The sequence below is a fragment of the Hippocampus comes genome, unplaced genomic scaffold, assembly GCF_001891065.2.
Source record: "Hippocampus comes isolate QL1 unplaced genomic scaffold, H_comes_QL1_v1.1 scaffold67, whole genome shotgun sequence".
Taxonomy (NCBI): domain Eukaryota; kingdom Metazoa; phylum Chordata; class Actinopteri; order Syngnathiformes; family Syngnathidae; genus Hippocampus; species Hippocampus comes.
This window is the reverse complement of record NW_017805221.1, coordinates 1,537,758-1,561,592: the sequence shown is the minus strand read 5'-3', so window position 1 is coordinate 1,561,592 and position 23,835 is coordinate 1,537,758. Positions and strand designations below refer to the sequence as shown.

The following is a 23,835-nucleotide window of genomic DNA, read 5'->3' as shown; positions in this document are numbered from 1 at the left end:
AAAGGCCCAGTTAGGTAACAGTGGCCAAACAACCAAAAAAAAAAAAAAGAAAGAAAAAAAATCAATAGTAAGCTTTCCAGGCAAGCCCTCCTCCAGCAGTGCTCTCCTTTGGCGAACCTTGGAAATCCCCTCTTGTGCATTTTTACCTCCATCTGTTTGCCTGCACATGCATCAACTTGACAGCATCTTCCTCCCCCTGCCCGCCCTTTTAATCACTCTCTGGCGGTTACGTCACATTCATCTTTGCCGCACGGTTTATTAAACCTGGCAGCTCATCACCTCCCGACCCGCCTCCCCACCACCGGAAGCATCTGTTCCCGCGTCCCTCTTTTGCCCCGCTAGCCGCCGCGCCGCGCCGCGCCGCGCCGCTCCGCTCCGCGCGCCGCATTCGTCTCCCACCCTGCGCCGGCGCCTTCGGCCATGCCGGAGCGCATGTCGCGCCGCTCTCGCTCGCTGCTCTCCCTGACCTTGACCTCTTTGGCCCTGGCGCTCTCCATCCTGGCCCTGTGCACCTCCTACTGGTGCGAGGGAACCCACAAGGTGGTCAAGCCCCTCTGCCTGTCGCCGGTCAAGATGAAGAACTGCGGGCAGAACAACAGCGAGCCTTACACCACAGGTACTGTGCTTGATTTCCACCTCTTCAAAATCTCGAGGATGCTCATCTGCAGGTCTCCCGTCTTTCTTGGCGTGAACTTTGAACATGAGTTTAGCAGCGGGAGGAAAAAAAAAAATGGAGATTGAAAATGCTTTCTCCAGTGAGTGGATTCTGTTTCTGTTTTCACGACACAGTCATTAAGATGAACGTTGACCGATTTCTGGCTGGTTTACTCAAAGCATTTTCTGTCCTGGTTGATCCCGGTGAGACTTGAAGCGAGTTCTTCCATCTTTATACTGTGTCACTGCAATACGCTGGCAATACCTGCAACTAATCCATATTGATGAATGTTCAGGCTTCTTGAAAAGCCTTTTTTGACATTTAAAAAAAAAAAAAATCATTTTACCCACAGCTCCCTTTTAATTCTGGATTACTTTAATCTGCGGACACCCCTCGCAGGTCTCCGCAGTTTACAGATCTGCTCCTTATTTCCCCACCGTATACGCTTAATTCACAAAGGGATTAAGTGCATAAAGGAATTTACTCGGCTCACACTGTACGCCGTGTACATCTCAAAACTACAGGATGTCCCTGTAGCAATGTACAGCGTCGTCTTAATGTCATTGTGACATCTCTCGACCGGATTTATGGACCCTAATGAGATTGGCGTTAGGTTAGTATAGGACAGGGTTGAATGAACTTTATCTTCCCAGAGGGAAATCCGTTTTTGACGCTGCTACGGTGCGGCATTTGTACGTACACAAACCGTCACAACTACAAACATTCGTTATTCAAATTGCAATGCAATGTAAGGAGACACACTACGATTATTTTTGTTTTGTTTTGAGATCTCAAAATCGATTCATCACGATCACGTGTTTAGGCGTGACCAAAATGCTTAAATCGGCATGTGGTGGGTCGATGTAACATGCTAGCAGCGGCGCCTCAAAAACCCTCATGAAACGGGCCCCGGGCAAAAAAAGATGGTCCCCCTAGAAAAAAAATGGAAAATGCTCAACCAAGGCGTGTCCTCTAATTAGTGTCACAAGTGTCTTCAAACTTGTAATCAGTCAGTCGGGCTACTTAAAGGGCGACAAATAGTCACTGTGAGGTTTTGGTGACAAGGTTTGTAGCACACTAAACGATGGCCAGAGGAAGCGGAGGAGAGAGAGTTGTCCCAGGAGATGAGAAAGAAAATAGATTCTGAATTTTAAGATCCGCAGGGCTGGAGGAGGTGGCCGCGGAGTCGGCTCGTCTTTGGAGGCTGAGGACAAACAGTTGCGTGGAAAGCGAGTTCGGAGCTGAAAAAAAAAAATACATATCAACGGCGTCGGTGACTGGTTAATATTGACTTGACGATCATCACCTTAGCGTTGACTGAAAAAAAAAACTGAAGTTGTTCAAACTATGTCACAAAGTGTGTGTGTGTGTGTGTGGGTGTGTGTGTGTGTGTGTGTGTGTGTGTGAACGTCACCCTGCTCGTGTGTTGTGCCCGCAGAGAGCCCGACCCAAAACCCGTTCAACCGCACGCTGTCTCCAGCCAGACGAGAGGAGCTGGCCAAGATCCGCCAGAGGCAGCTGGCCAACGCCGTTCACTACATCTGGGAGACGGGCGAGGACAAGTTTGCGTTTCGATACTTCCACACCGGCTTTTGGGAAAGCTGCGAGAAACACAATGACGGTGAGCAGAGGTGGGAGGGCGAGATTGACACAGCAATTTAGGGCAATGTGTCTTTTAAAAAAAAAAAAAAAAAAAAGATTTAACAATCAAGGCCATCATGCATCTTGGTAGGGGCGCAGAAAACGCACTCACCGCCTACAACTCTTATCAAGTAAGCCATGTGGTTAATTTGATGGCCGCTGTGGCATACCTGTTTAGAATTCAAAATTGTGTGTGTGTGTGTGTGTGTGTGTGTGTGTGTGTGTGTGTGTGTGTGTGTGTGTGAGTGTGTGAATCCAAGAGTGGGTGAATGAGAATTTTCTGGCAATGCGAGTGCATGTTTTGGTACGAGGGATGGATTAGTGCAGGGGTCGGCAACCCGCGGCTCCAGAGCCGCATGCGGCCCTTTGGTGCCGCCCTAGTGGCTCCCTGGAGCATTTTCAAAAATGTTGGAAAATGCCCACCGTGAATGGTCAGTGGAAACGCTTGCTTGGACTCCTTTTCATTTTCTCCTGACCAACGCTTGCTCTTCTTGGCAGGGGAGAAATGCAGGAGCTTTATCGAGTTGACTCCAGGGGAGACGCAAGGTGAGACGAATGTTCTTGACACGAGCGAAGCTTGTTCAATTCCTCCTTGATTGTGCTTTGCTGTCCTTGCGGCAGGTGTGCTTTGGCTGTCGGTCATATCCGAGTTCACGTACATCGGCCTGCTCGGGATGGGCTTCTTGCTCATGTGGCTGGAAGTGTTGTGCTCTCACAAAGAGATGCACTCGCTCAAAATCAGTGCCTACGCTGCGATGTGCACTGTGCTGTCAGGTGAGGAAGAACAAAAGGGGAGCGCTATTTCGCATCGACTTCACCAAGATTGTGATGAGGAAGGATCCATTTTATTTTGAGGAATGGTTGTTTTTTTTTTTTTTTTTTTGCATGATCTGGACAAAGTTCCCACAAGAAGTGTCGGTTCTAGTGGTTTTTTTCTGAGTCCCAATATTGATGGAGGGCTGGCTGATTCCAAAGTCAAGTCCATGACAGTCATCCAAATTTTTTTTCTTTCTTTCTTTTATGTATTCCTCACGTTCCATCCCCATTGCAGGTCTTCTGGGGATGGTGGCCCACATGATGTACACCACCGTGTTCCAGATGACGGTCATTGTGGGCCCCAAAGACTGGAGGCCTCAGACCTGGGACTATGGCTGGTCTTTTGCGTAGGTTTCTGCCAAACATGCATAAAATGGCTAGATAGCAACTCCTCAATTATTATGACCCCCTTTTTTTTGGGGGGGGGTGGCATAATTCTATTTGAAACGTAGTTTTAGTTTGACCAGGCATGACGATATTTTCTTTCCAGACTAATGCTTTCAACATGTGCTGCTTGTAGTCTCGCCTGGGTGTCCTTCAGCTGCTGCATGGGCGCCGCCGTGGTGACGCTCAACTCCTACACAAAGACCATCATCGAGCTGCGCCGCAAACAGAGGCTTCGCCTGGAGGAGGCGCGGGCCGCCGCCCGGGCCCCCTGCTACGAGGAGGTGGTCTCCGGCGGCGGCGGCGGCGGCGCGGGGGGCTTTTACTCCGTTAGCGGCCTGCTGCAGTGTCCCGACGGCATGATCGACGTGGCCTGGGCCCCCAACGGCAGCGTGGTCGGCGTGGGCAATGGGGACGTGCCTACGCTGGTTTTAGTGGGAGGCTGCGGGCCGGAGGGCTGCGAAGACTGCGAGCGGGAGATGGACGAGATGGAGGGGCCTGTGGACCGAGTGGACTCCCCTTGCTGAGAGAGAGAGAGAGAGAGAGAGAGAGAGAGAGAGAGAGAGAGAGAGGGGGCGAGAGGGAGGGAGGGAGAGAGACCACCACCCTCCATCCCTCGAGGAACTTAAAAACTGAAGCTGGAGACTCACGAACAAGGTGAAGGAAACTTTGCTCAAACTCAGTACATATCAAATCCGCCCACAATGACCACCGGCCAGAGTGACATGCGGCGATGCATGCTCTCTGGGGGTTTTCTCAGTGCCTCACGGGAGAAAGGCGAACATATGTGTGTACAAACGCAATCCACGTTCACCAGACGCTTCATTAGGTACACCCACAGAATCTAACGAGAGTCTCTTAAGAGTCAATCAAGTCCCCTCAATTTTCTTGATCGAGCTCCAGTTCAGAGCAAAAGTTATCTCAAGGGACTTTAGAGGTTGAGCAGATCAAGAATGATTCTTCTCACTCATCTGACGGGAGCGGCGACAGAGCAATGGGCACAACAACCGAGGACAAAAACGATCCGTTCCCGTAGCGCCAACACCCGCAGGTACGGTCAAAGCTCTGTCACCAATTTTGCTTTTACAAAGACAATAAAGCTCCGCTTTGTGACGCTTTGATGAAATAATCACATTTCACAGTGTTACTGCAGTTGAACACCGTTCAAATATTGTAAAGCGATGGTTCAATAAAATGGGATATCATGGAAAAGTATGGAAAAATTGTTCAATTCAAAAAATGATTTGCGTGAGCAAGGCTGTCAAGTCAGAATTTATCACAGGCTTCATCATGGGGGGGGGGGTCGCCACAAAAAGTTTCTGTTTGATCGATGGCAACATTTATTTTGTCAAGTGTTTGTAGAAAATCAAATCATTTGGATCCAGATGATTTTCTTTCATGCGACCACTTGACGAAATAAAATGGAGTCAATTCAACAAAAAACTTTTTTTTTCGGTGCGAGTCATTCATTTGCACAGCGGGTGACGCATTTGAATACAGAAATGCATGTCAAATGTCTCGGATATTCATTCATTCATTCCGCATATGTTCAGGCACAGGTGTCAAAGTCAAGGCCCGGGGGCCAGATCTGGCCCGCCACATCATTTGATGTGGCCCGCAAAAGCAAATCAAGTATGTCAAGTTCCATGATGCTTGCTAAAGTCTGAACCAAAATTTCAAATTGTCACACGTGTTAAGGAGACAAACATGAAATGTGGACGGAACGTTTTCTTCCCCTGTTGAGATGCAACAACACGCGCTCATCGATCCCGGTCCGACATCGACGGCCATCTTGCCAACCCGCGCCATAGATAGGCCGAGCGTCGATAGACTCTGCGAGATTATCGAGATTTTGAAAAGTCTGCTCTCTGATGTTGAACAGAAGATTATGTGTAAAGCAGTAATCCACAGTTGGATGCAAAGACGGGCAAGGAGAGATGGCTCAACCGCGTTGCGGCGGGTCAGGAGGAAAGTTGGAAAGGAGAGCTGGCACGCGCGCACAAAAAGAAGGTTGGCGTGGCAACGGCGCAGAATATGCTTCCCCTATCGAAAGCTCCAAAAAAAAAAATGTTCCTCCTACTTTCAAATGAGTGTGGCCAAATTCATCTGAATGTCTCTAGGTTACACATTCGGGATAATCCTGGATTGACCGTCTGGGATAAATACAACTGAAAAGCTTCAGCAACCGCCACTGCTGTCAGGTACAGTCCAATTCTACTGGATATCGTTGCACTCGAGATGTCTGTGTGTGCACATCTATTCCTTAAAAATAGATTGAAAATATTTCTGAACTGGATTGAAACAGTGAACACGTTTTTTTTTTCACCTTTAAAAAAGCTTGCAACTGCTTTTCATGAGTTCAGAATGAACAATTAGAACTGTGCCATGGTGTTTTGTTGTTTTTTTTTTTTTTTAAGCATTATTCACCGCTTTCACTTTGAATTTTGGATTGAGAATAAATCGATTCAAGTCGACATGTATGACAAAAATCTTTAATGTCATATGCTACACCGTATAGTTTCGAGTTACAATACATCAGGAGTAAAATGACTACATTCGTTTCAATAGCTGTAAAAAAAACAAAAAAACAAAAACCAAAACAAAACAATGGAGCATATCAGCAAACCATCAACTATGACACTTCTATGATGGCGTGCATCATTCCCAAGTTGTGTCGAGAATGACAACATGCGACTCAATGAGAGCTAAAATATCCTTCTAATCAACAGGATGAAAAAAAAACACTCATCACTCAACAAAATAATAAAAGCTGATGAGAAACAGTCATTTGAGATGAGCGACAAATAGTTTCTCGTCGACCTTGTTGACACAAAAACAGCTCATCTTAGGTCGACGCCTGAAGCTATCTGATAGTTTGACAATACAGAAGCTATTCATTAATTGAGTCATCGGATCCAGAATCAAATTGGTGTCACCACTCTCGCGTTCTACTGTAGTATCTGTGACTTTGAGCGTGTAGAGCTTTCGGAAGCAAGGACTGCCAGGCCTGGTGAGTGACGTGGGTGTCAGTGAATTTGTGTAGAGTTGGCCGGCTGTTAACTGGCTAACCTGTTCGTTGCACTTTATCTTCCTTTAGTGAATGAAGCCCCAGAATTATTCATATTCTGGCCAATTAAATTAAATACTCATTTTTTAAAATCTGTATGTGTGTGTGTGTGTGTGTGTGTGTGTGGTATTCATTTAAGAAATATGTTTTGTCTGTATGTTTATTTTCTTATTTTTCTTTTGGACGAATCTCAAATTTCATATCCACATATATGCAATCTTCTTATTTAAAGTTGGTTTTAACGTTCTGTTATGCTAAAAATGAATTGGATTGAGATTCTTCAAAATTGCCGGATGAAATCTGGGACCGAGCTCAATTTCAAAAGGGTCCTAAAAAAAAACCAACAAAAAGTGTATCTGCTTTCTATTAACATCTCTAACACAAATCTGAAGTCTTTGTAACACTTTCCTCGCGTCATTTCCAAACAAGTCATGAATCATTTTGGTTTTAGATGATACAGTATATGACAAACATGAGTAAAAGAATAAGACATTTGATATCACTTTCTGTCAAAGAAGTAACCCAAAATATTTACACTTGTGGGGGGATGTTCAAAAAAGACAGGGAGGAAACGGAGCAGACTCGGTGGCATCGCAAACGTGGCCTTTCACTGTTTCAGCGGTCCGTAGTGGATGAGCCGCATTGCATTTTCATTCTCAATCACTCCCTTGATGAACTCTCCTTCGGCCAGTCGCTCTGTGAGGCGCAAAAGTCAAGAGACACCCAAAACAGTTGAGCGCAAGTCTAAAACCACTTGTGCGAGAAATCCGCTCTGATCTTACGTGCATGCCGAAACAAAGGAGTCAGCTGAGGATGGAACAAAGCTCGCACGCCAGCCGTCATGTGCTTTCCCGAGCCCACAGGTGGATTTATTCCGCTTTTTCTTTTTTTGTGTGTGTGAGGGGGGTGGGGGTGGGGGGGTGAAGCAGCTGATTGTCAAATCTAATCTCCGTGCATGTGTGCGAACAGCTGCTGAGGAAAGGTAGCACGCAGATGTTCACCCCCTTCCGAATTGAAGTTTGGTTCAGTGATTTTATTTATTTATTTTGGGGGTGGGGTTCTTTCTACAGTCAGAAGTGGCAAAAGTACCGTGTCCTTGAATACAAGGTGTACAAATAATTTTCTTTCATACGCACATGATGATTCACCGATGTGTCGACTGCTGCAGTATAGTTGCAGCATACTTATATATACATTTAAAAAAAAAAAAAAATTATTTTTTTTTTTTAGTATCATTTGCTGGTATCAGCAGCTTCCATGTCTACTAATACCTTAAAATAAGGCTGGTATCAGCCTAATACCCATTGTTGGTACTCCCCCATTCCTCAAAGAAAAAAAGATGGCAAAAGTAGGTATCATTATTTAACTCATTTGGAAGAAAAAGTAACGATACTCTACTGAAGCTGAAGTTGAAATAGTACACATACTTGTGGGGGAGTGGAGACTTTGGGCAAATTGGGAGTACAGATTCAACTCTTGTACTTCAGTAAAAGAAAAAAAACATTTACCAGACGTGGCAAAAGTATTAACACTCTATACTTTGGTAGGAGGACAGATACTTGTGCTTGTAAATGTAATCATCCGGTTCCTTTACCAAAGTAAAATGTACCCAGAGATACCAAATACTCACATTTTGCACTGAAATAGAAGTAATACAAATACAGTAGTCGTAGTAAAATTAAAAATACTTAAGTATAAAAAAAGAGGGTGGGAAAAGTACATCCACTCTGTATTTAAGTAAAAGGATACAGATACAATGCTTCTGAGGATGACTTGAATGAGATTATTCTGTACATAATGGCTACTTGTGTTGAAATTAATAATCGATAAAAGTACAAGTGGCCATTTAGCAAAAGTACTCTGGGTACACTTGATGGGAAATAATACAAATATAGTACTTGTGTTAAAAACAAAAAAAGAAAAAAAGACTCTACTTAAGTGCATGCATCGGTGGTGACAAAAGCCCTCCCCGCGCTGTACTCGATAAGTAGAGAAGGACGAAGCAAGTATTTGTTCAAGACTACACTGCTTACCGTTGTCCTTCTTCTCAAAGTAGGACCAGAGCTTGTTGGCTCGCTTCTCGGGCGTGTTCTCGTCTTCCGGTAGCTTGCTCTGTTCCTCCTTGGGGATCAGCTTGAAGATCGCCTAAGAGCAGCGATCATTATAGAAAACAGTCTCACAGCTTTGTACCCAAGTCATGATTTCATGAAGGGTTATGAAACATTGACAAAGTCCAGTGCCCCCTCAAGTCATAGAACTCAGAATTTGACTACCCCCCCTCCAAAAAAAATAAAATTAAAAAGTGCATATCTATATACCTTTCAGTGGTCTGGTTAAATACAATACAATCTTCAATTCTCATTGTTTGATGTTTACTTTGTCATGTTATTGGCTAAATAGAGCTCCAGATTGATGTCCACTTGTGTGCCGACGGGGTCGATGGGTTCCATCATTGTGGCAGGGCAGTATTAAGCGCTGGATTGAGTTGGGTAAATCCCCACTCCGGGACCAGGTACCAAAATGCGTCACCCACCGCTGCCGCGCACAAGCTTCGTATCCAATCTTTTCGGTCCACTTGGTTCTCTTTGAAACGACATTCACTGCAAAAACGCCGAGCGCCACTTGGGCTCCAGATGACTGCAAACCAGGACGCTGTCAAGGCAAGGCCGCAAGGCCCTTCTTAAGCGCGTGCGCGTATGTGTGTGTCCCACTTAGAGAGGAGGAAGCCACATTTAAGACACCTAGATTAACATGGATTAGAGCCAAGACTCAGGCCGACCGCCAAACAGCGAGATCTTCGCTTACTTCCAGCGCTCTCGCCTCCATCTTGGCCCCTCTTAAGCGCGCCTTCTGTATGTATCGCATTGGAGTGCGGCGACTTTTGACCCCTTTTGTAGAATGTTAACAGCCAATCAGTGGCCCGTTACAGAAAATAGGACCACGGTTTAACTTTCCTTGCTGGTACTTTCTGCGCTCAACATTTGAGCACAAGCAGGGCTAGGAATCCCGGGTCACAGGCATATGCATACAGTACATGGAACCCAAGTGGTGCTCAAGTACCTGTCCTATTGCCTTGGATGTAAAACGTACCCATTTTGCCGCCGATGTGATTAAAATATATTTATACATACTTCACATGCAATCTTGATTAGGGTGGGAGTTGAGGGGCGGCACAATGACGGTCCTTTGATGGATTAAACGACAACAGCCGGTGAATGGGGAGCGAAACGCAGATTAGTCCAGCGGGACGGACCTTAAACGTGCTGCCCGAGAGCTAAAGATTAGAGATTAGGTGGAGACTGGGGCTCAAGTGGGCTGGCAATTAGCGCTTAAAAGCTGCACACAGGGATCACCACCTTGGAAATGGAAGAAACAAGGGGCCTGGAAGGAAGACAAAATGGTCAACAGTGTTACCAAGGTGGCAACTCACAATCTGTCAAAGTTGAAGAATTGTACTTCAATTAAAAAAAAAATAAAAAAAAGTACTGTCTCTAAAATGTAGTCAAGTACAAAAGTTAAAAAAAAAATCTATATTACATAATTATCTGTGTTTTTGGAGTGGGATGACAATTTGGAACTGGCACATTTTTCTGTCTTTTGGTTGTTCCAGCCAACTTTATCCAGCAAAACACGTTCGATTATACCTTGTGTGTATGACGTGCCTTGATTCGCAAGTTTTCGCATTTGGTTCCGTGACACGCTTGTGCCGCAAAACATTTGGATCCAAATCATCTTTCCCCATTGAAACGAATGGAAACAACATTAATCCGTTCCAACCATCCCCAAAACACCAACAAAATGATTCTACCATGTTTTCATTCTAAGATCTTATACTAAGAAACTGGGCAAAGTTTAGCTGCAAGCTAAACTCTGACTGAGTATTGAGGATTGAACTGACAACACGTCCCGCACAACCAAAAAAAATGCAAAATTAGTAATTGAGAATTAGTGAAAAATACACCTTACCTGTTTGCTCTTTCAGAATAGACAGAGAACTTTTGAGCGGCAGAATGATTTCTACATGTTTGTAGCCGATAACATAAAACAATTCTTTTGCATTCACCCGTGAATGGGAAATATTTCGCTTTTTCGAATAGGATTCATCATCATCATTAATGCTGCCTGGTTTACATTCCTTCATGATGCTGATGTCCCGTTTTTTTTTTTTCTGCTAAGAAGACCCAAGATTTTAACCTTGGTTGACTCTCTATGTCTTTTTTACATTGTGCACAGATCAAGGATTTGAATTTATGGTTTCACATGTGGTTGTGCCTGACCATCAAATTGTTCCTTGTCACCCACACAACTAAAATCCAAGATCAATGTGGTCCAACGATGCTCCAATACGCCTTTTGCTAAGGATAGGCGATTAGTCTTTGAGTCTACCAGAAGGCGCCCGTCTTACCTGGCAGATTTCCGTCACTTCTGTCTTGTTGATGTATCCGTTCTTGTCCACGTCGAAGAGCGAGAAGGCCCACTCCAGCTTCCTGGTGATCTTCCCGCTGGAGGTCATATGCAGGGCGATGATGTACTCCTTGAAGTCCAGCGTGCCGTCGTCATTGGTGTCGAAGGAGCGGAACACGTGGCGGGCGTAGCTCTTGGTGTCGCTGTCCGGGAAGAAGCGGGCGTAGATCTGCTCGAACTCCTCGGGCGTGATGCGCCCCGTCGGGCACTGTTTCTGGAAATTCTCGTACCACTGGCCGATCTCGTGCTCGGTAAACTTGGTGTTCAGCTTCAGGTCCTCCAGGATTTCCTTGGACAAGGCGCTACTCGTGCTATTCCCCATGGTTGGATTTGGCAAGTGTCTTAGAATAGAGGCGGCGTTTGAGCCTCTTCCTTATCGCAGGCTGTCACGTCAAGATCCACCGCAGTGATCCCTGTAGCGGATTCAAGTACAGTCCAGATACAAAATTCCACCTGAAAATGTCTAAAACCCAAGAAGGAGAGATGAGAACTTACCCGTCTGCGTGTACGTCGAGCGTCTCAGCGGCGTAAGAGATAAGTTGGAGGTAAGCAGGGCAAGGGGGGAAACCATCTCCTAATGTGGGACCAGGATAATTCTGTTAATGCGGGACTTAAGGTGGCTGAGCTTTTGACTGAAATAAACTTCTTTGATGGTGCTGCATGCCTCAAAGGAGTGACTCATTTTTGATTGTGTGCTTTTCCCTTTGACTCTCCCAATTCTCGACCGTTACAAGATCATGTGTTGCTTTTAAGAGATTCTATGTACAGTATGTAACGTGAACCTTAAATGAATCGAGATGTTTCCCGTTGGAGGCGCGGCTCTCTTCAGACGACCACTGACTATAAGAACAGGCCAAAGTTGACCAGTCTAACTTTTCATCGACTTCACTGCCTCTGTTTGCCTAATCAATCGAACACTGTCGCATTTGATCTCTGGCCTTTTAAGTGCCGGGCCCAAATTTTGTTTCCTCTGACTGCGATGGAGACAACCGACAAAATAAAAAAATTCCGACGTCTGTTGAACGTTCACATCTAGGCCTTGGTTTGACATTTTAATGACGCTAAATTAAACGCGCTGGATGTTTTGCTTGACGTCATAAAAATATGCTCTGTGAGTCCATCTATTGGATTAGCCGTGGCCTCCCAGTCCCACTCGATCCACCACTTAGCCAATTAGCATCATCACCAACATCCCAGGGCTGTCATGGCTAATAGAATTAGCCCCTCAGAAAAAGGAATTAAAAAACACACCCTGACATTTTACCTCTGACCCAGACCGGGTGAAGTTAAAGTAAAGGACTGCCGTTCTCATGTGAAATGATCATGTATATTTGCTGCTCATTCACATGTGGAGCCAATTGCTTCATTTTCTAATTGGAATAGGTGACAGGTAGCTAAGGATGGTTTAGAACAATTTTGAAGAAGCCATTAATTAAAGTAATGACAGCCATGCAAAAAAAACCCAAAACAAAACAAATGGTAACTAAAATGTCATCTTGAACATATTGTGAACTGGCAAACATTTTCTTTAGAATTGACCAGACCATTTATGTTTTGTACCATTAGCACTAGCGGCTGGTTGTCACTAGCATGGATATCAGCACTGTTTATTTAAAAAAATGCTAAACAGTATTTGGGATTAATCCATGCATTGCTTCATTTCAATATGTCTTGTTGCTTCACAACACATTTATCTTTGTCAGTTTGCATGAGAGCCAGTTGGTAGCACTAGCCAGTCGTTGCTAAAGTTTATTTTGCCACTGTTTATTTTAAGAGATGTTATCATACAACAAAAATTTGTTTGGATGAGTACATGGATTACTGAACGTTTTAGCCACGTCTTGTCTCTTGACAAACATGTTTATGTTTGTCAATTTATATTAAACACAAGTAGTAGTGCTAGCCGCTAGTCTGCTAACATTTATTTTGGCGCTCTATATTTTAAATGATGATAATACAACCAAGTTTTCTTGGAGGTTAATATACTTCTTAACCATGTTTTTGTCATTTATCATATTTACCTTTGTCAATTTGTGTTAACCACTGTTGTTAGCAATAGCCACCATTTGACACAAATCCTTATTTGGTTAGACTTTTGATTTGAAATAACACGAACAAGGCTTGTGAGGGATTAGCACGTAGATTGTTTCACTCCTGAACCATGTTTGTGTTGCTTCGTAAAGCATTTTCCTTTGACAATGTCTATTCGCCACAAATTTTAGTTGGTCAGATTGTGTTCATTTCAGCAAAACCATGCACAGTTCTCTAACTTTTGTCACATTTCTTTTGGCTGAACTGCTTCCAATTCTGTATCTTAGATTCATTTAAATTTTCCATCAGTATTCAGCCTTTTTGTGTCAATCCAATTTGCTCAGGGGTTCACAATAAATTGCCATGTGCTGGTGGATGTAATTGGTTGACCAAAGCACAACTAGTAACACTTCTTTAGCCATGTGCACACACTGATTTTATTTATTTATTTATTTATTTTGTGTAGCACTGATGGTTTCTATAATTGCGACCTTGTTAGACACCTTGTAATATCCAAACAGAGCTATTCATTTGAGTCCAACACTAACCAAGAGAGCATTTTTGCTGAAAAATGAGGGAAGAAATAGCCAAATAGTTAAGGGAGCTGAAACAATGCCTTGGCGGGACACCGCTCCAGCGTTGAGAGTGACAGAGCTCAGCGCAGAGGAAGGGAGTAGCTCCAAGATAAATATCACTTAATGGCTCATAATGACGCTGAATGACAGACGACCATTTCCTCGTGGACGCGAGGAAAGACAGGAACAAACAAAGAAACATCACGCCGACAACAATCTTGACGAGAACGGCCACCATCTTGAGAGGCCTCCACTTGTGACGCATTTGATAAGGTGACCGCACCGAGGCCGCCTTCGCCCATTTCTGCACACGCCGTCCTGGGAGAGAGGCACGGTCACTCGCAGGCCCAACTGGGAATATTTATTCCCCTGGGACGTTTCTCTCACTACGGTAAGTAAGATTATGCTCCCCTTATTTCTCGGAATCATTACAGCAGGCGGCGGAAGACTGATTGGGCAGGTAGTCTTCGTTGAATGAAAATGAGAAGACTGTTTTATAGTTTGGCTGATACATAGATTTCCTTTAGCAAGGGCATTGCAAGACATCACTAAGTGGATATATTCCTCGGCTGTTTAAACTCTACGCCGCTGCTGAGATTACATTTTGAAAGTGAAAAATTCTCCTTCTCTTTTAGCGTTGCAATCGACCCACTTTAGCCAATTACTCTTCCATTCAGTATGTACTGTTCAGATTTACTTTTTCCTCATAAATTAAGTCTTTATGATTTTTTTTTCTCTCCTCTCCTCATGTATTTAAATTCATGTAGACGTTCGCACTCAAAATGATTCATCCGCCACTGTAAATGGCCTTTTTTTTTTTTTTTAAAGGGATGGCCGCCCTACCGCAATGTTACTTTCTCAGGAACGGCAGTAATGTTCAAAATGCATGTTAAATAATCCCCAAGTGTCAAAAATGAGCAAGTAGATCCCAATAAATATTGTTTTTGTTTGTAAACTCTCATTTCTTTGTTGTGAAATGCGGGAAAGCCAATTTTCACATCAGCAAAAGTTAAAATATTTTGTTGAATGGCCCAACTTAAAAATGTTATCATTTGCAGCCATTTTGAGTTCACACAACTTATTATTATTATTTTTTTTTTAGGTAGTTACGTATAACACAGACGGTGAAGCATCAACATTGTGCTGGGGGAGTGAAAAATCCCATCATGGAAATCCTTGATGCTTCCACACTATCAGCTTCAGCTGTGACCTATGACCCTAAATCTGAGGCTGTGTCTTTGCCGGGAGGCGTGGTCTCTGTGGCGGGCATTGCCGTGGTCACCGGCGGCGTGGAGCTGTCCTGCGGCTCGTGCATGCTGGCTTTCGGCTTTTGGGGCACGCTCATCGGCTTCAGCTGCGTGGGCGTGGGCACCTGGGACCAGCTGAACCACTTCAGCGGGGGAACATCTCACTTACTGGCGCTGGGACTGGTGATCCTGGCCCTCAGTTTTGCCGTGGTCGGGAGCGTGGTGGCCTTCTACATCCTGACGAAGAGGAGGAGGGAGAGGAGGCGCAGCACCAGGCAGGACGGCAAGGAAGTGCTTGTGGAGGAGAATGCAGTTAAACGGGTCACGGTGTAATTGACAGTCGCGAGAGATTTGGATTTGAGTTGTGTCATTAAAATGGAACGTGTTGTGATGACACACCTCCTGACGTGCAAATGTGCAAATCATTTCCCATGTGAACTCTTCCGTTCTGTCTTGATCATTGAAGACATGATAGGCAGTGGGAGTCCTTCAGTTGCACTTCAAGAAACTGTCAATCAGAGTCAATATTTCTCTAATTACATGACAGAATCATAAAACACTTCAATAAAATGATGACGCCACCAGAGATGTTGATCACTAAACAATGCATATTGCTTTTGTCACTGAGGGCCATCTCACTGGCTCTGTGAGGACAAATTGAAATTTGATTGGTGGAAGAAACGGTTCTATTGCTAACATAGGTTCAATTACATGGCAATTCTGATTCCGAAGGCCTCTGGCAGGTTAGCTTGACATGGCAACACATAGATGCCGAAATCTGACTGGACGAAAAAAAAAGTAAAACTTCTGCTCACCATTGCTCGACGCCTCTGATTTACCATGTAATATAGTAATATATTTAATGATGGTTTTGAAATTGGTGTTAGGTTCAGCAGCAGGTAGATTTTGTTTCTGTGACGTCATAGCTATAAATGACAACGCATACCAAAATCCCTATTGCACAAGGTTTTACATGTCATACGTAAAAACCAAAAATAAACAAAATATTTTAAAAAACCTGATATGCTCAGGAAATAAAGTTAAGACATTTAGACAAATACGTTTCGGGAAGCATAGGGCATAGGGTAAAATTGTCTGGTCACGAGTGTCATTTTGTGCGATTTTTTAAATGAAATGTGACGTCATCATCAGCTAAAAAGGTCAAACTGAGTTTAGTTTTGTTGAACCACGGGGTCAGGTTGACAAAAGTGTGCAACCTTATTTCTGAATGTGAACTCTTTTCACAGTCAGGTATGAGCGCTTGAAGTCAACTCGAGTCACATGACATACCAGGTGGTCACGTGTCAACCTTGAAGTTTCAGGAACTTTTTTTTCCTCCCCCGAAAACACAGCCGTAAAAACCCCGCCCCCTGGCCCCTCCTATTGGATCAAAAGATAAATACTTTAACATGATTGGCTAGATGTAAAAGTAGAAACGCGTCAAACCCAAACCCTGCCCCCTTTTTCGAAACTTGCAACTATGGGGGTGGGGGGTAATTGACACCCCCCCCACCAGCAACGAAAAACCCGAGCGAAAGTTGACTTTTTTTAGCGGGGAGGGAGAAGAGGAAGAAGTGAAATAAAACATAGAGGAGTCAAACATTTAAGGTGAGTTTGTCGAGCAAGAACCCGACGGCACCGCTGTTGCCTTCTCAGGTGTCTCCTGTCAGTCACGTTATTTATTCATACAGCCTGTTTTTCAAAAGTGGCACGTTTAGCTTTCGGTAGCTAGCCTCTAAGGTCCATTCTAAAATGTACAAAATGTACAGCTTTCTCAATACAGTACTGTCATTCCAATACTTGTGCCAGTTTATCGATGATATTGTCACCATCATATTAGACCGTTTCACACTGTATCCTAACCCTCACAACGGAAGTTGAGTGTAATATTTAACAGAACACGAGTTTTTTTTTCTCCATGACTAAATGCTGACTAGGCTCAGATAAGATGCTGTCAATTATCCGCAAACTCCTCTAAATCTACGGAATTTCTCTTTACACGAATAGAACAATAGTTCCGTTGCTATAGTTTTGATAATATGTTTGTTTGTATGCAGTTATCCATGTCAGTGATGCAAGATAGATACAGTATATACTTTTTTTGACTTTCCCAAAACACTTAATGTAAAATGAACGTCCAACGACCAATCGTGATCAAAATTCACTTGCACTTCTCTCCTCTTGCCCACGTCGTCCTCTGAAAATACCAAAACAATCGCCACCGTATTTCGGATTTTACAGGCATTAAACCTTCCTCTACCCACAGACGTTCGCTGTCGAGAAAGAGTTTCAAGTTTCTTAATGTTAGAAAACGACAACCAATCGTCACAAAATATCGTGCGCGCATTTCTGCATATACCCACATCAATATCTGAAAATATCAAAATACTATTTTAGATTTCTTTCGTCTATGGGGAGGAAAATCCTTCATGCCCATAAAATCCCAAACACGAATGCGGTTGTTTGATATCGTCGGACGTTGAAGTGGGCATGAACTGAGATGTGCATGTGAATTTTGGTGTCAATTACAAGCAGTTTTCTGACATTAAGCCACGTTAAGCCTTTTTACATGTACATTAACACCCCCGCCCTTTTTTTATTATTACTATTTTTTAGGTATTTTAGGAATTTCAAGAGTTATTTCAGGTCTCCGGACTAACTTTTTATTGTTATTTATTTTTTACTTGGATGCACAGTGGCACCCAACCTCAACTTTTAGGGGCACAAGTAGAAAATTTAAGGTGTACACTGTAAATTGAGTTGCAAATTAAATATTCCCTCCACTCAGTTTAATATTTTGTAACTATCATTCTGTTCTAAAATACGCACATATTTCAAAATCAAGTTATTTCCTTTTTCTTTTTATTTATTTATTTATTATGCCATTGCAATTAAAATATCACCCATGTTGAGTAATGTCTTTTGTTTTTGTTTGCCGTGAAACACCAGGTTAGTCATGCGTTCTGAACCGCAACCGATGTTTCACCACCAATTATGTTCTGGGGGTAGGAAAAAAAAAAGGCATGTCCAAGCATGAATGATATTCAGTATTCCCACTCGGGTGTTAGCCACGATATGCTCCAACCTCCCAAACGGCGCTGAATAAACTTGCCGAAACTGTCACATTTTCATTTTCACCGATCACCTTTTTTTCTGACTTCCAGTCCATGAGGACGCCGCCCTTGTCAAGCGCAAGCGGCGCGTGACGTTTGCGGAGGATGGGTGCAGCCAAAGTTTGCGCAACTGTCCCAAAGCCGGATAAATTACGCCGAGTTGTAAAGTCACTCGCAATTGATGCTGAGTGGGCGTGACGCTAAAAAGCCGATGGAGTACAGTGAGAGAGTGCTGTGCGGGACGGGGGAAGTGGAGCTGGATCCCAACATTGTCAGCGAGGAGGCTGGAAAGCTGTATTCCGAACTGCAGGTCCCGTTCCCCCGTCATTTTTTTTGCGTTTCACTGCCTGCCGCGTTTCAAACCGTCGCTTTGTTTCCATCACGCAGACGGTTATCGAGACCCATGGCGAGGGTGTGGTGGAGTCCCTGGTACCCATCTTTGTGTGGGTACTGGAGGCGCTGGCCAGCTGCAAAGCCCAGCTGAGAGAACGAGAGGACGAGGCGGAGAGGGAGAGGGCGGAGCGGGACGGCCTGCTGGAGCGATACCAGGCGGAGAAAGCGCAGAGGAAAGAAAGCCAAGAGGTACGCTCGCATGTTGCAACGTTGGATCACGTGGTTGCGCTTCCTGAGCTTTGATATAATGCTTCAGTTTTTGTTTCTCTCCAGAGGTATTTGGAGCTGGATGACCAAATAGAGCAGGAAAGGAGAGCCATGAGAGCGAGGGAAAAAGAGCGGGAAAGTAGAGAGAGACGCCTCGAGAAGAAAGCCAGGGAGCAGGCGGATCACCGTGAGTCTTTTCATACGGTCGTACCTTGACTTGGGATTTGAATTCGTTCCGTACTTTACTCTCTTCGAAATCAATGATGACTCAAACGCAATTATTGAGGGCGCGACCAATCAATAGGTGTTATTTTCCACGCTCTTTCGAGACCTCTTAACCGGTAACTCCACCAGCAAACTCCAGTGACACCGGAAGTCATATTTGCTGTGGTTGCGTTGCAGTGGTGGCCTTGGAGGAGCAGAAGTCGGCCCTGGGGAGGGAGCTGAGCACGCTCAGGCTTGCGCACAACAAGGTCAGACATCACGTGCGGCCGTCCACATCCCCCGTCAAAGTGGTTTTGTTGACCCGCTTTCTTGTTCGGCTTCTCATCCATCGCATCCTCGGCGCTCTTTCGTCTAGTTGGCTCACTCCTATCGGGAACTGCTGGAAAAGCGGAAGGACTCGGAAAGAGATTCACCCCTGAGGTTGTGGTGATGTTATATTTGACAATCGTAGCATGCAGTTCTCTCGTGTTACAGTTTTAGTCGTGCTGGTGAAACAGTTTACCTCCAAGGGTCGTGCTTGTGTCACAGTGTTTCGTAACCGGTGGGGCTCAACAAAGCTTGCTAATGTGTGTTTTGTTTTGTTTTCTTTGTTTGTTCGTTTTGTTTTTTTGGGATGCATTCAGGAATCACACACGGCACCAAAATGCTGAATTTTCCTTCAACCAAGTCTTAGCAGACTCCAGCTCCCAGGTAAATTGCAGAAACTTTTTTTTTTCCTGTACATTATGAGCCGCCAACTCATGGATGCGTCTGGCTTGATTTTAGCAGAGAACGCACTCCAACTCTGGTACTTTGTGTTTGGAAGATACGGAAGCCAAAGAAGAGAAGACGGCCGATATTATCAAGTCTGCCTCGGATCGCTTTGTCAACGACATCATAAGCTCCACTCCTGAACTGAGACAGTTTCACGGCTCCTCGGCTGATACGAGGTAGCTCACCCTGAAAGCTTGGGATGCGATTTGCCCGCCGCGGAAGCCACAGTGTGTACAAATCCGCTCGGCTTATGTTGTCAGTACCCCAGCAAGACCCGACACGAAAGCTCCTGAGACCAGCTTGCAGGATGAGCTCAAGGAGGGCAAGGTGGAAGAACTCACGGGAGGAGCGAAGCAGGAAAAATCCGGGGAGGAGGAGGAGGAGTTGGACGAGGACAGCATGGAGTGGGAACTACGCAACACGGACTCGGTTTTTTCCGAGCTGTCGGAGCTAAGTCAGGATTTTGTGGACAGTGTTGACCAAGGGGCCAGCATCAGAGGTAGCTATTAACAAAAACTCCTCCCCTTAAAAACTTGATATGACTTGCATGATGGGTGCAGGTATCGTTTTTGCGGGCTCCCCATCCTCAGGTTCTACCTTTGCATCTGTGACTTTGAATGTGTGTAGCTTTAAAAGGCGGGGCCTGGCCTGGTGAGTGATGGGGTGTTCTTGAATTACAGTGTAGAGTTGATTGGCCGTTTACTGCACGTTGATTGACGGCCATCGGGAGCGCACGGATGAAGGCGCTCATTGCGTGTTTGTTTTCTTATCGTTTGTTCCGTGTCACAATTGAGCAAAGGAAGGCTCGGTAAAATTCCAGCATCGATACGTACTCTTTTGGTACACAACACACTTTTGATCTCCCATCTGAAATGATGACAAACTTTGGACATTCTGTTTTTTATGCATTCTTTCCTTTTATTGCGTCTCCTTACTTCCACATTGAGTCCATGTGGAAGAATGATCACTTCATAAAACCATCCTTGTTTTGGGGGGTTTTGCACCATTCAAATGCATGAAGGTCAGCAACTGCTCCTCACGGTGTGTTGAAGCTTCCCTTTGATTTCTCCCTCATCTAGGCAGCGCTGACCAGTTTGAGGAGATTCTTTCTCAGTACGAGGAATTGAAACGCACCCAGTGAGTGCCGCGTTGGGTTTCAGCTGACCCTCGAGTCCACAGGAATTGAATGCGCCAAGTGTTCATTTTCTTTTCCCCTCGCTTTTGTCTTTCAGCGAGTTGGTCGACACGGCCCGGAAGGCTCTGATAAATCGGGTGGTGGAGCTGACGGACGACCGCTCCGCTCTCAAGTTGGAAGTGACCTCTCTGAGGGAAACGGCGGCACGAGTCGAAGGCCGGATGAAGGAGAAAGAGGAGGAACTTAAAAGGTCTCAGTGTGCACTTTATTTCGTGGGCTCGTGTCGCGTTTTATGTTGTACTCGTGTGGTGATTTATTTATATTTTTTCCTCCCCTTTCTCAGACTTCGAGAAAAACTGGAGACATTTCAGTCGTCGGATCCTGATGTAAGAACAGATTGTTGTTAAAATTGACTGAGAACTGTAAAAATGTAATTTAATTGCACTTTCTTACCGTACACTTAATTGGCCATCCAGTGGCACCTTGACTTTTAAGAAGAAAAATAACACGCTATTGATGGTTTTTTTCCAGATGTATAATAATAACGCGCCTTGCCCACCAGGGCGCAATATAATAAAGATTTGATGATAAAACAAGCGTCACAAATAAGCTGCCATAATGTTCATAGTTTTTCACAGAGGATAAAGAATATGCACCTGTTAGTACTGTTATATGATCTCCGAATATTTTGCTGTAGATTGTGTTCAAGTACAATTTGTTTGAAGGTTGATAGTTACCGCAACATCAATGCTAGCTATGTTAGCTCATTGATGGCGTTTTGCCGCTTATTGTAACATTTGCTGCCACCATCTTGTGCTCGCAGCTCAACGGGAAACAAAATAATTGACTGATCAACGGCTTCTATCTAAAAAAACTAACCAAAAAAAAAAAAACTCGTCATTAGTTTCACTGAGAAGTCAAGGTACACATTTGGCATCCGTCTTTCCATCCAGGCCTCATTAGCCACCTCCATGCGGCACTTCTCTCGCTCGGAAATGGCTCGGGTGGTCATGGAGAAGAACCAGTACAAACAGCGGCTGTTTGAACTGCAGGAGGCAATGAGGCAAAGCCAGACACTCAGGTAACGCGCCGTTTTCTCCTCTGAGCTCATGTCTGACTTGGCATTTTTGACACCGCGTGACTGAAGTCGCCTTTCCTTTTTTTCCCCCCTCTCGCGTAGGGCAACAAAAGAAGAAAGGCTCTCAGAGGAGAGAAGGTCAAGTGTTTGGGCCAAGTAAGTTTTGTTTTGGGCTGTGGGGTCAAAATGGACGCCTCACTTTGGATCGCCAGGGTTATCAATCTCAATTGCTCGTCTGATCTGGGTTTTGTTTTCTTTGAAAGGTTCAATCGCTTTTTTGGCCTGACCAAACAGCCGTTGATCCTACCTCGCGCCGCTTTCCCATCGGTCGCTCTCCCTCCTCTGCCGCCGCCTCAACAGCGACAGGAAGTCGGTCAGCGTCAGGCCCAGTAAGCGAGCGTTTTGTGTTTGTGGCCATATCGCCCTGCCGTTATCCTACGTTAGGTGCACGACCTCATCAAATTAAAAAAATTGACCTCAATCTGTAGGGGGTGCAGAAAGTTAACATGACATTTTGATTATAATTTGAAGTTTTGCAATAGTTTTTGCAATAAATCAATGATGACTAAAGCAACTATTTCATCAGATGAATGAAAAAGAATTCATAATGTTGAGTATTTCATTGTCAGCAATCCATTATTTGATCAAATCTATGATTACTTTTAAAGTCGAGTTTGTCATTTTCCTCCTCTTTTTATGGTATTGTTTACAATAAATGCATTGGGAAATTATTTTAGAAAACGACGAAAAAGGGTTCGGTTGAACTATTACTCAATCTTTTTAAGAGTAAAATGTTTGAAGTGTTTTCTTTCAATCATATTTTTATTTTGTTGTTTGCAATAAATAGATCAATCAATTCATAAACATTTATAAATGTGTTTAGTTGACCAATGTTATTTTGTTTGACGACAATGAATCCGTCTAACAATGATTGGATCAAATAAATGAAAACAATGGTAAATGTAATTTTTCCATTTTCCACATAATTGATTTTGTTATTGTCTTTCAAAAGGAAGTTTGAGCCAAACTTAAAATGACTTCATTCTGGAAGCTGAATTGTCCTCGTGAGACATGAGCAGAAAACAGTTGGCAATTCCCCGCCCGGTGAGCTACGTTGGCACATGTTTTTCCAGTTCTGATGGCTCCCGTTTGGGCCAATGCTCCCGCCCCCAGATCATCTGCCGCTCCGGTTTTATCACCTCGCGCCAGGAGGAGGGAACTCTACAGGGAAATTCGCTCGCACGTTTGGGGAACTCTCGGAAAGCGTCAGCTGCACGGCTGGAGCGTGCCCCTGGCTAACACTCAGGTAAGGGGAAGGCCGCCCCAGTCGAACCTTCTTTTTCGTGCATGTCCTCAATCCTCTGTGGCCGTAGGAATCTCAGGAAGCGGTCCCGGAGCCCCAAGACGTGCCGGTCCTGACGCAGCTTCGACTCCTAGACCAAAGAGACTGCACCGCAAAGGTGAGGCGCGTTCATGCAGACGCCGTGCCCGGACAGCCTTTCGACATCAAACGCCGCTTTCTTTTTCAGCTGAACTGTGCGGTGGCGGTCCCGCCGGAGCTCTCGGGAGAGGCAACGGTAAGTTTCTCCCGCTCGTTCATCCCAGCGGTCAACCTTAATGAACATCTTTTCCAAACTCGGTCAGTGCTCCGTGTGGGTAGTTTCTGGCCCCGCCTCCAGCAGTGCCGTCTCAGTGATTGACCCCGCCCGACCCAACACTGTCCTGGATCAGTTCAGCCTCCCCCCCACAGCTCCTGCCCTCTGCATCTGTGCCGTGCCCCCCGTTGGTCAGTGCCCGCACCCCCTCGCAAACATTCCCCCAACTTTGTTTAGTTTCTTCCCAGCCGCGCCGGTGTTTTACTGGAAACCGATCAGCGCCGCTCGGCTAGGCGGGATTTTCCTCTGACGCGTTCCTGTTTCTGTTTATGTCAGGGGACTCTCCGGGAACTGTTTGGATTGGAACCCAGGAAGGAAGGTAAACGCATGCTGAACAAGCAGCTCTGTCCGGATTCACTTTTTGTACGACATCACAACCCAATATATATCTCTTTT

At 44.8% G+C, this 23,835-nt stretch overlaps 3 protein-coding genes across 4 annotated transcripts in view; 2 read left to right on the top strand and 1 right to left on the bottom strand.

Moving 5' to 3' along the window:
• Positions 1-42: 42 nt before the first annotated feature.
• LOC109515265 (germ cell-specific gene 1-like protein) lies at positions 43-4,703 on the top strand. The gene is made up of 7 exons (XM_019868930.1): positions 43-616; positions 2,094-2,276; positions 2,795-2,842; positions 2,918-3,070; positions 3,348-3,459; positions 3,633-4,021; positions 4,084-4,703. Coding segments are annotated over exons 1-7 (1,083 nt in total). The 5' UTR covers positions 43-420; the 3' UTR covers positions 4,086-4,703.
• A 1,269-nt stretch (positions 4,704-5,972) lies between these two features.
• Positions 5,973-11,783, bottom strand: rcvrn2 (recoverin 2). Its single transcript, XM_019868931.1, has 4 exons — positions 11,523-11,783; positions 10,969-11,440; positions 8,597-8,708; positions 5,973-7,259 (listed from the first exon to the last, which is right to left on the bottom strand). The coding sequence occupies exons 2-4, from the start codon at positions 11,347-11,349 to the stop codon at positions 7,171-7,173; spliced, it is 582 nt and encodes a 193-aa protein (XP_019724490.1). The 5' UTR covers positions 11,350-11,440; positions 11,523-11,783; the 3' UTR covers positions 5,973-7,170.
• Positions 11,784-16,366: 4,583 nt separating this feature from the next.
• The window catches only part of LOC109515367 (C-Jun-amino-terminal kinase-interacting protein 4), a 12,962-nt gene continuing 5,493 nt past the window's right edge, over positions 16,367-23,835 (top strand). The window contains exons 1-20 of one of the 2 annotated variants that reach the window (XM_019869097.1): positions 16,367-16,488; positions 18,045-18,303; positions 18,381-18,575; positions 18,660-18,780; positions 18,996-19,066; positions 19,174-19,238; positions 19,442-19,508; positions 19,587-19,747; positions 19,832-20,070; positions 20,651-20,708; positions 20,804-20,956; positions 21,050-21,092; positions 21,660-21,787; positions 21,887-21,940; positions 22,048-22,173; positions 22,958-23,090; positions 23,158-23,244; positions 23,314-23,361; positions 23,429-23,570; positions 23,716-23,758. In XM_019869097.1, coding sequence (XP_019724656.1) covers positions 18,175-18,303; positions 18,381-18,575; positions 18,660-18,780; positions 18,996-19,066; positions 19,174-19,238; positions 19,442-19,508; positions 19,587-19,747; positions 19,832-20,070; positions 20,651-20,708; positions 20,804-20,956; positions 21,050-21,092; positions 21,660-21,787; positions 21,887-21,940; positions 22,048-22,173; positions 22,958-23,090; positions 23,158-23,244; positions 23,314-23,361; positions 23,429-23,570; positions 23,716-23,758 — 2,063 coding nt within the window. In that variant the 5' untranslated portion in view covers positions 16,367-16,488; positions 18,045-18,174. Of the gene's footprint in view, positions 16,489-18,044; positions 18,304-18,380; positions 18,576-18,659; positions 18,781-18,995; positions 19,067-19,173; positions 19,239-19,441; positions 19,509-19,583; positions 19,748-19,831; positions 20,071-20,650; positions 20,709-20,803; positions 20,957-21,049; positions 21,093-21,659; positions 21,788-21,886; positions 21,941-22,047; positions 22,174-22,957; positions 23,091-23,157; positions 23,245-23,313; positions 23,362-23,428; positions 23,571-23,715; positions 23,759-23,835 lie in introns of both variants that reach the window. The other variant, XM_019869096.1, reaches the window with a different exon arrangement.

Excerpts from the sequence above, each read along its gene's own strand:
- rcvrn2 (XM_019868931.1), bottom strand. The coding sequence starts at position 11,349 with ATGGGGAATAGCACGAGTAGCGCCTTGTCCAAGGAAATCCTGGAGGAC. Across the intron at positions 8,709-10,968 it reads AAGTGACGGAAATCTGCCAG|GCGATCTTCAAGCTGATCCC; the intron begins GTAAGACGGGCG and ends CGCTGCTCTTAG. Across the intron at positions 7,260-8,596 it reads CTTTGAGAAGAAGGACAACG|AGCGACTGGCCGAAGGAGAG; the intron begins GTAAGCAGTGTA and ends TGCGCCTCACAG.
- LOC109515265 (XM_019868930.1), top strand. The coding sequence starts at position 421 with ATGCCGGAGCGCATGTCGCGCCGCTCTCGCTCGCTGCTCTCCCTGACC. Across the intron at positions 617-2,093 it reads CAGCGAGCCTTACACCACAG|AGAGCCCGACCCAAAACCCG; the intron begins GTACTGTGCTTG and ends TTGTGCCCGCAG. Across the intron at positions 3,071-3,347 it reads GATGTGCACTGTGCTGTCAG|GTCTTCTGGGGATGGTGGCC; the intron begins GTGAGGAAGAAC and ends TCCCCATTGCAG.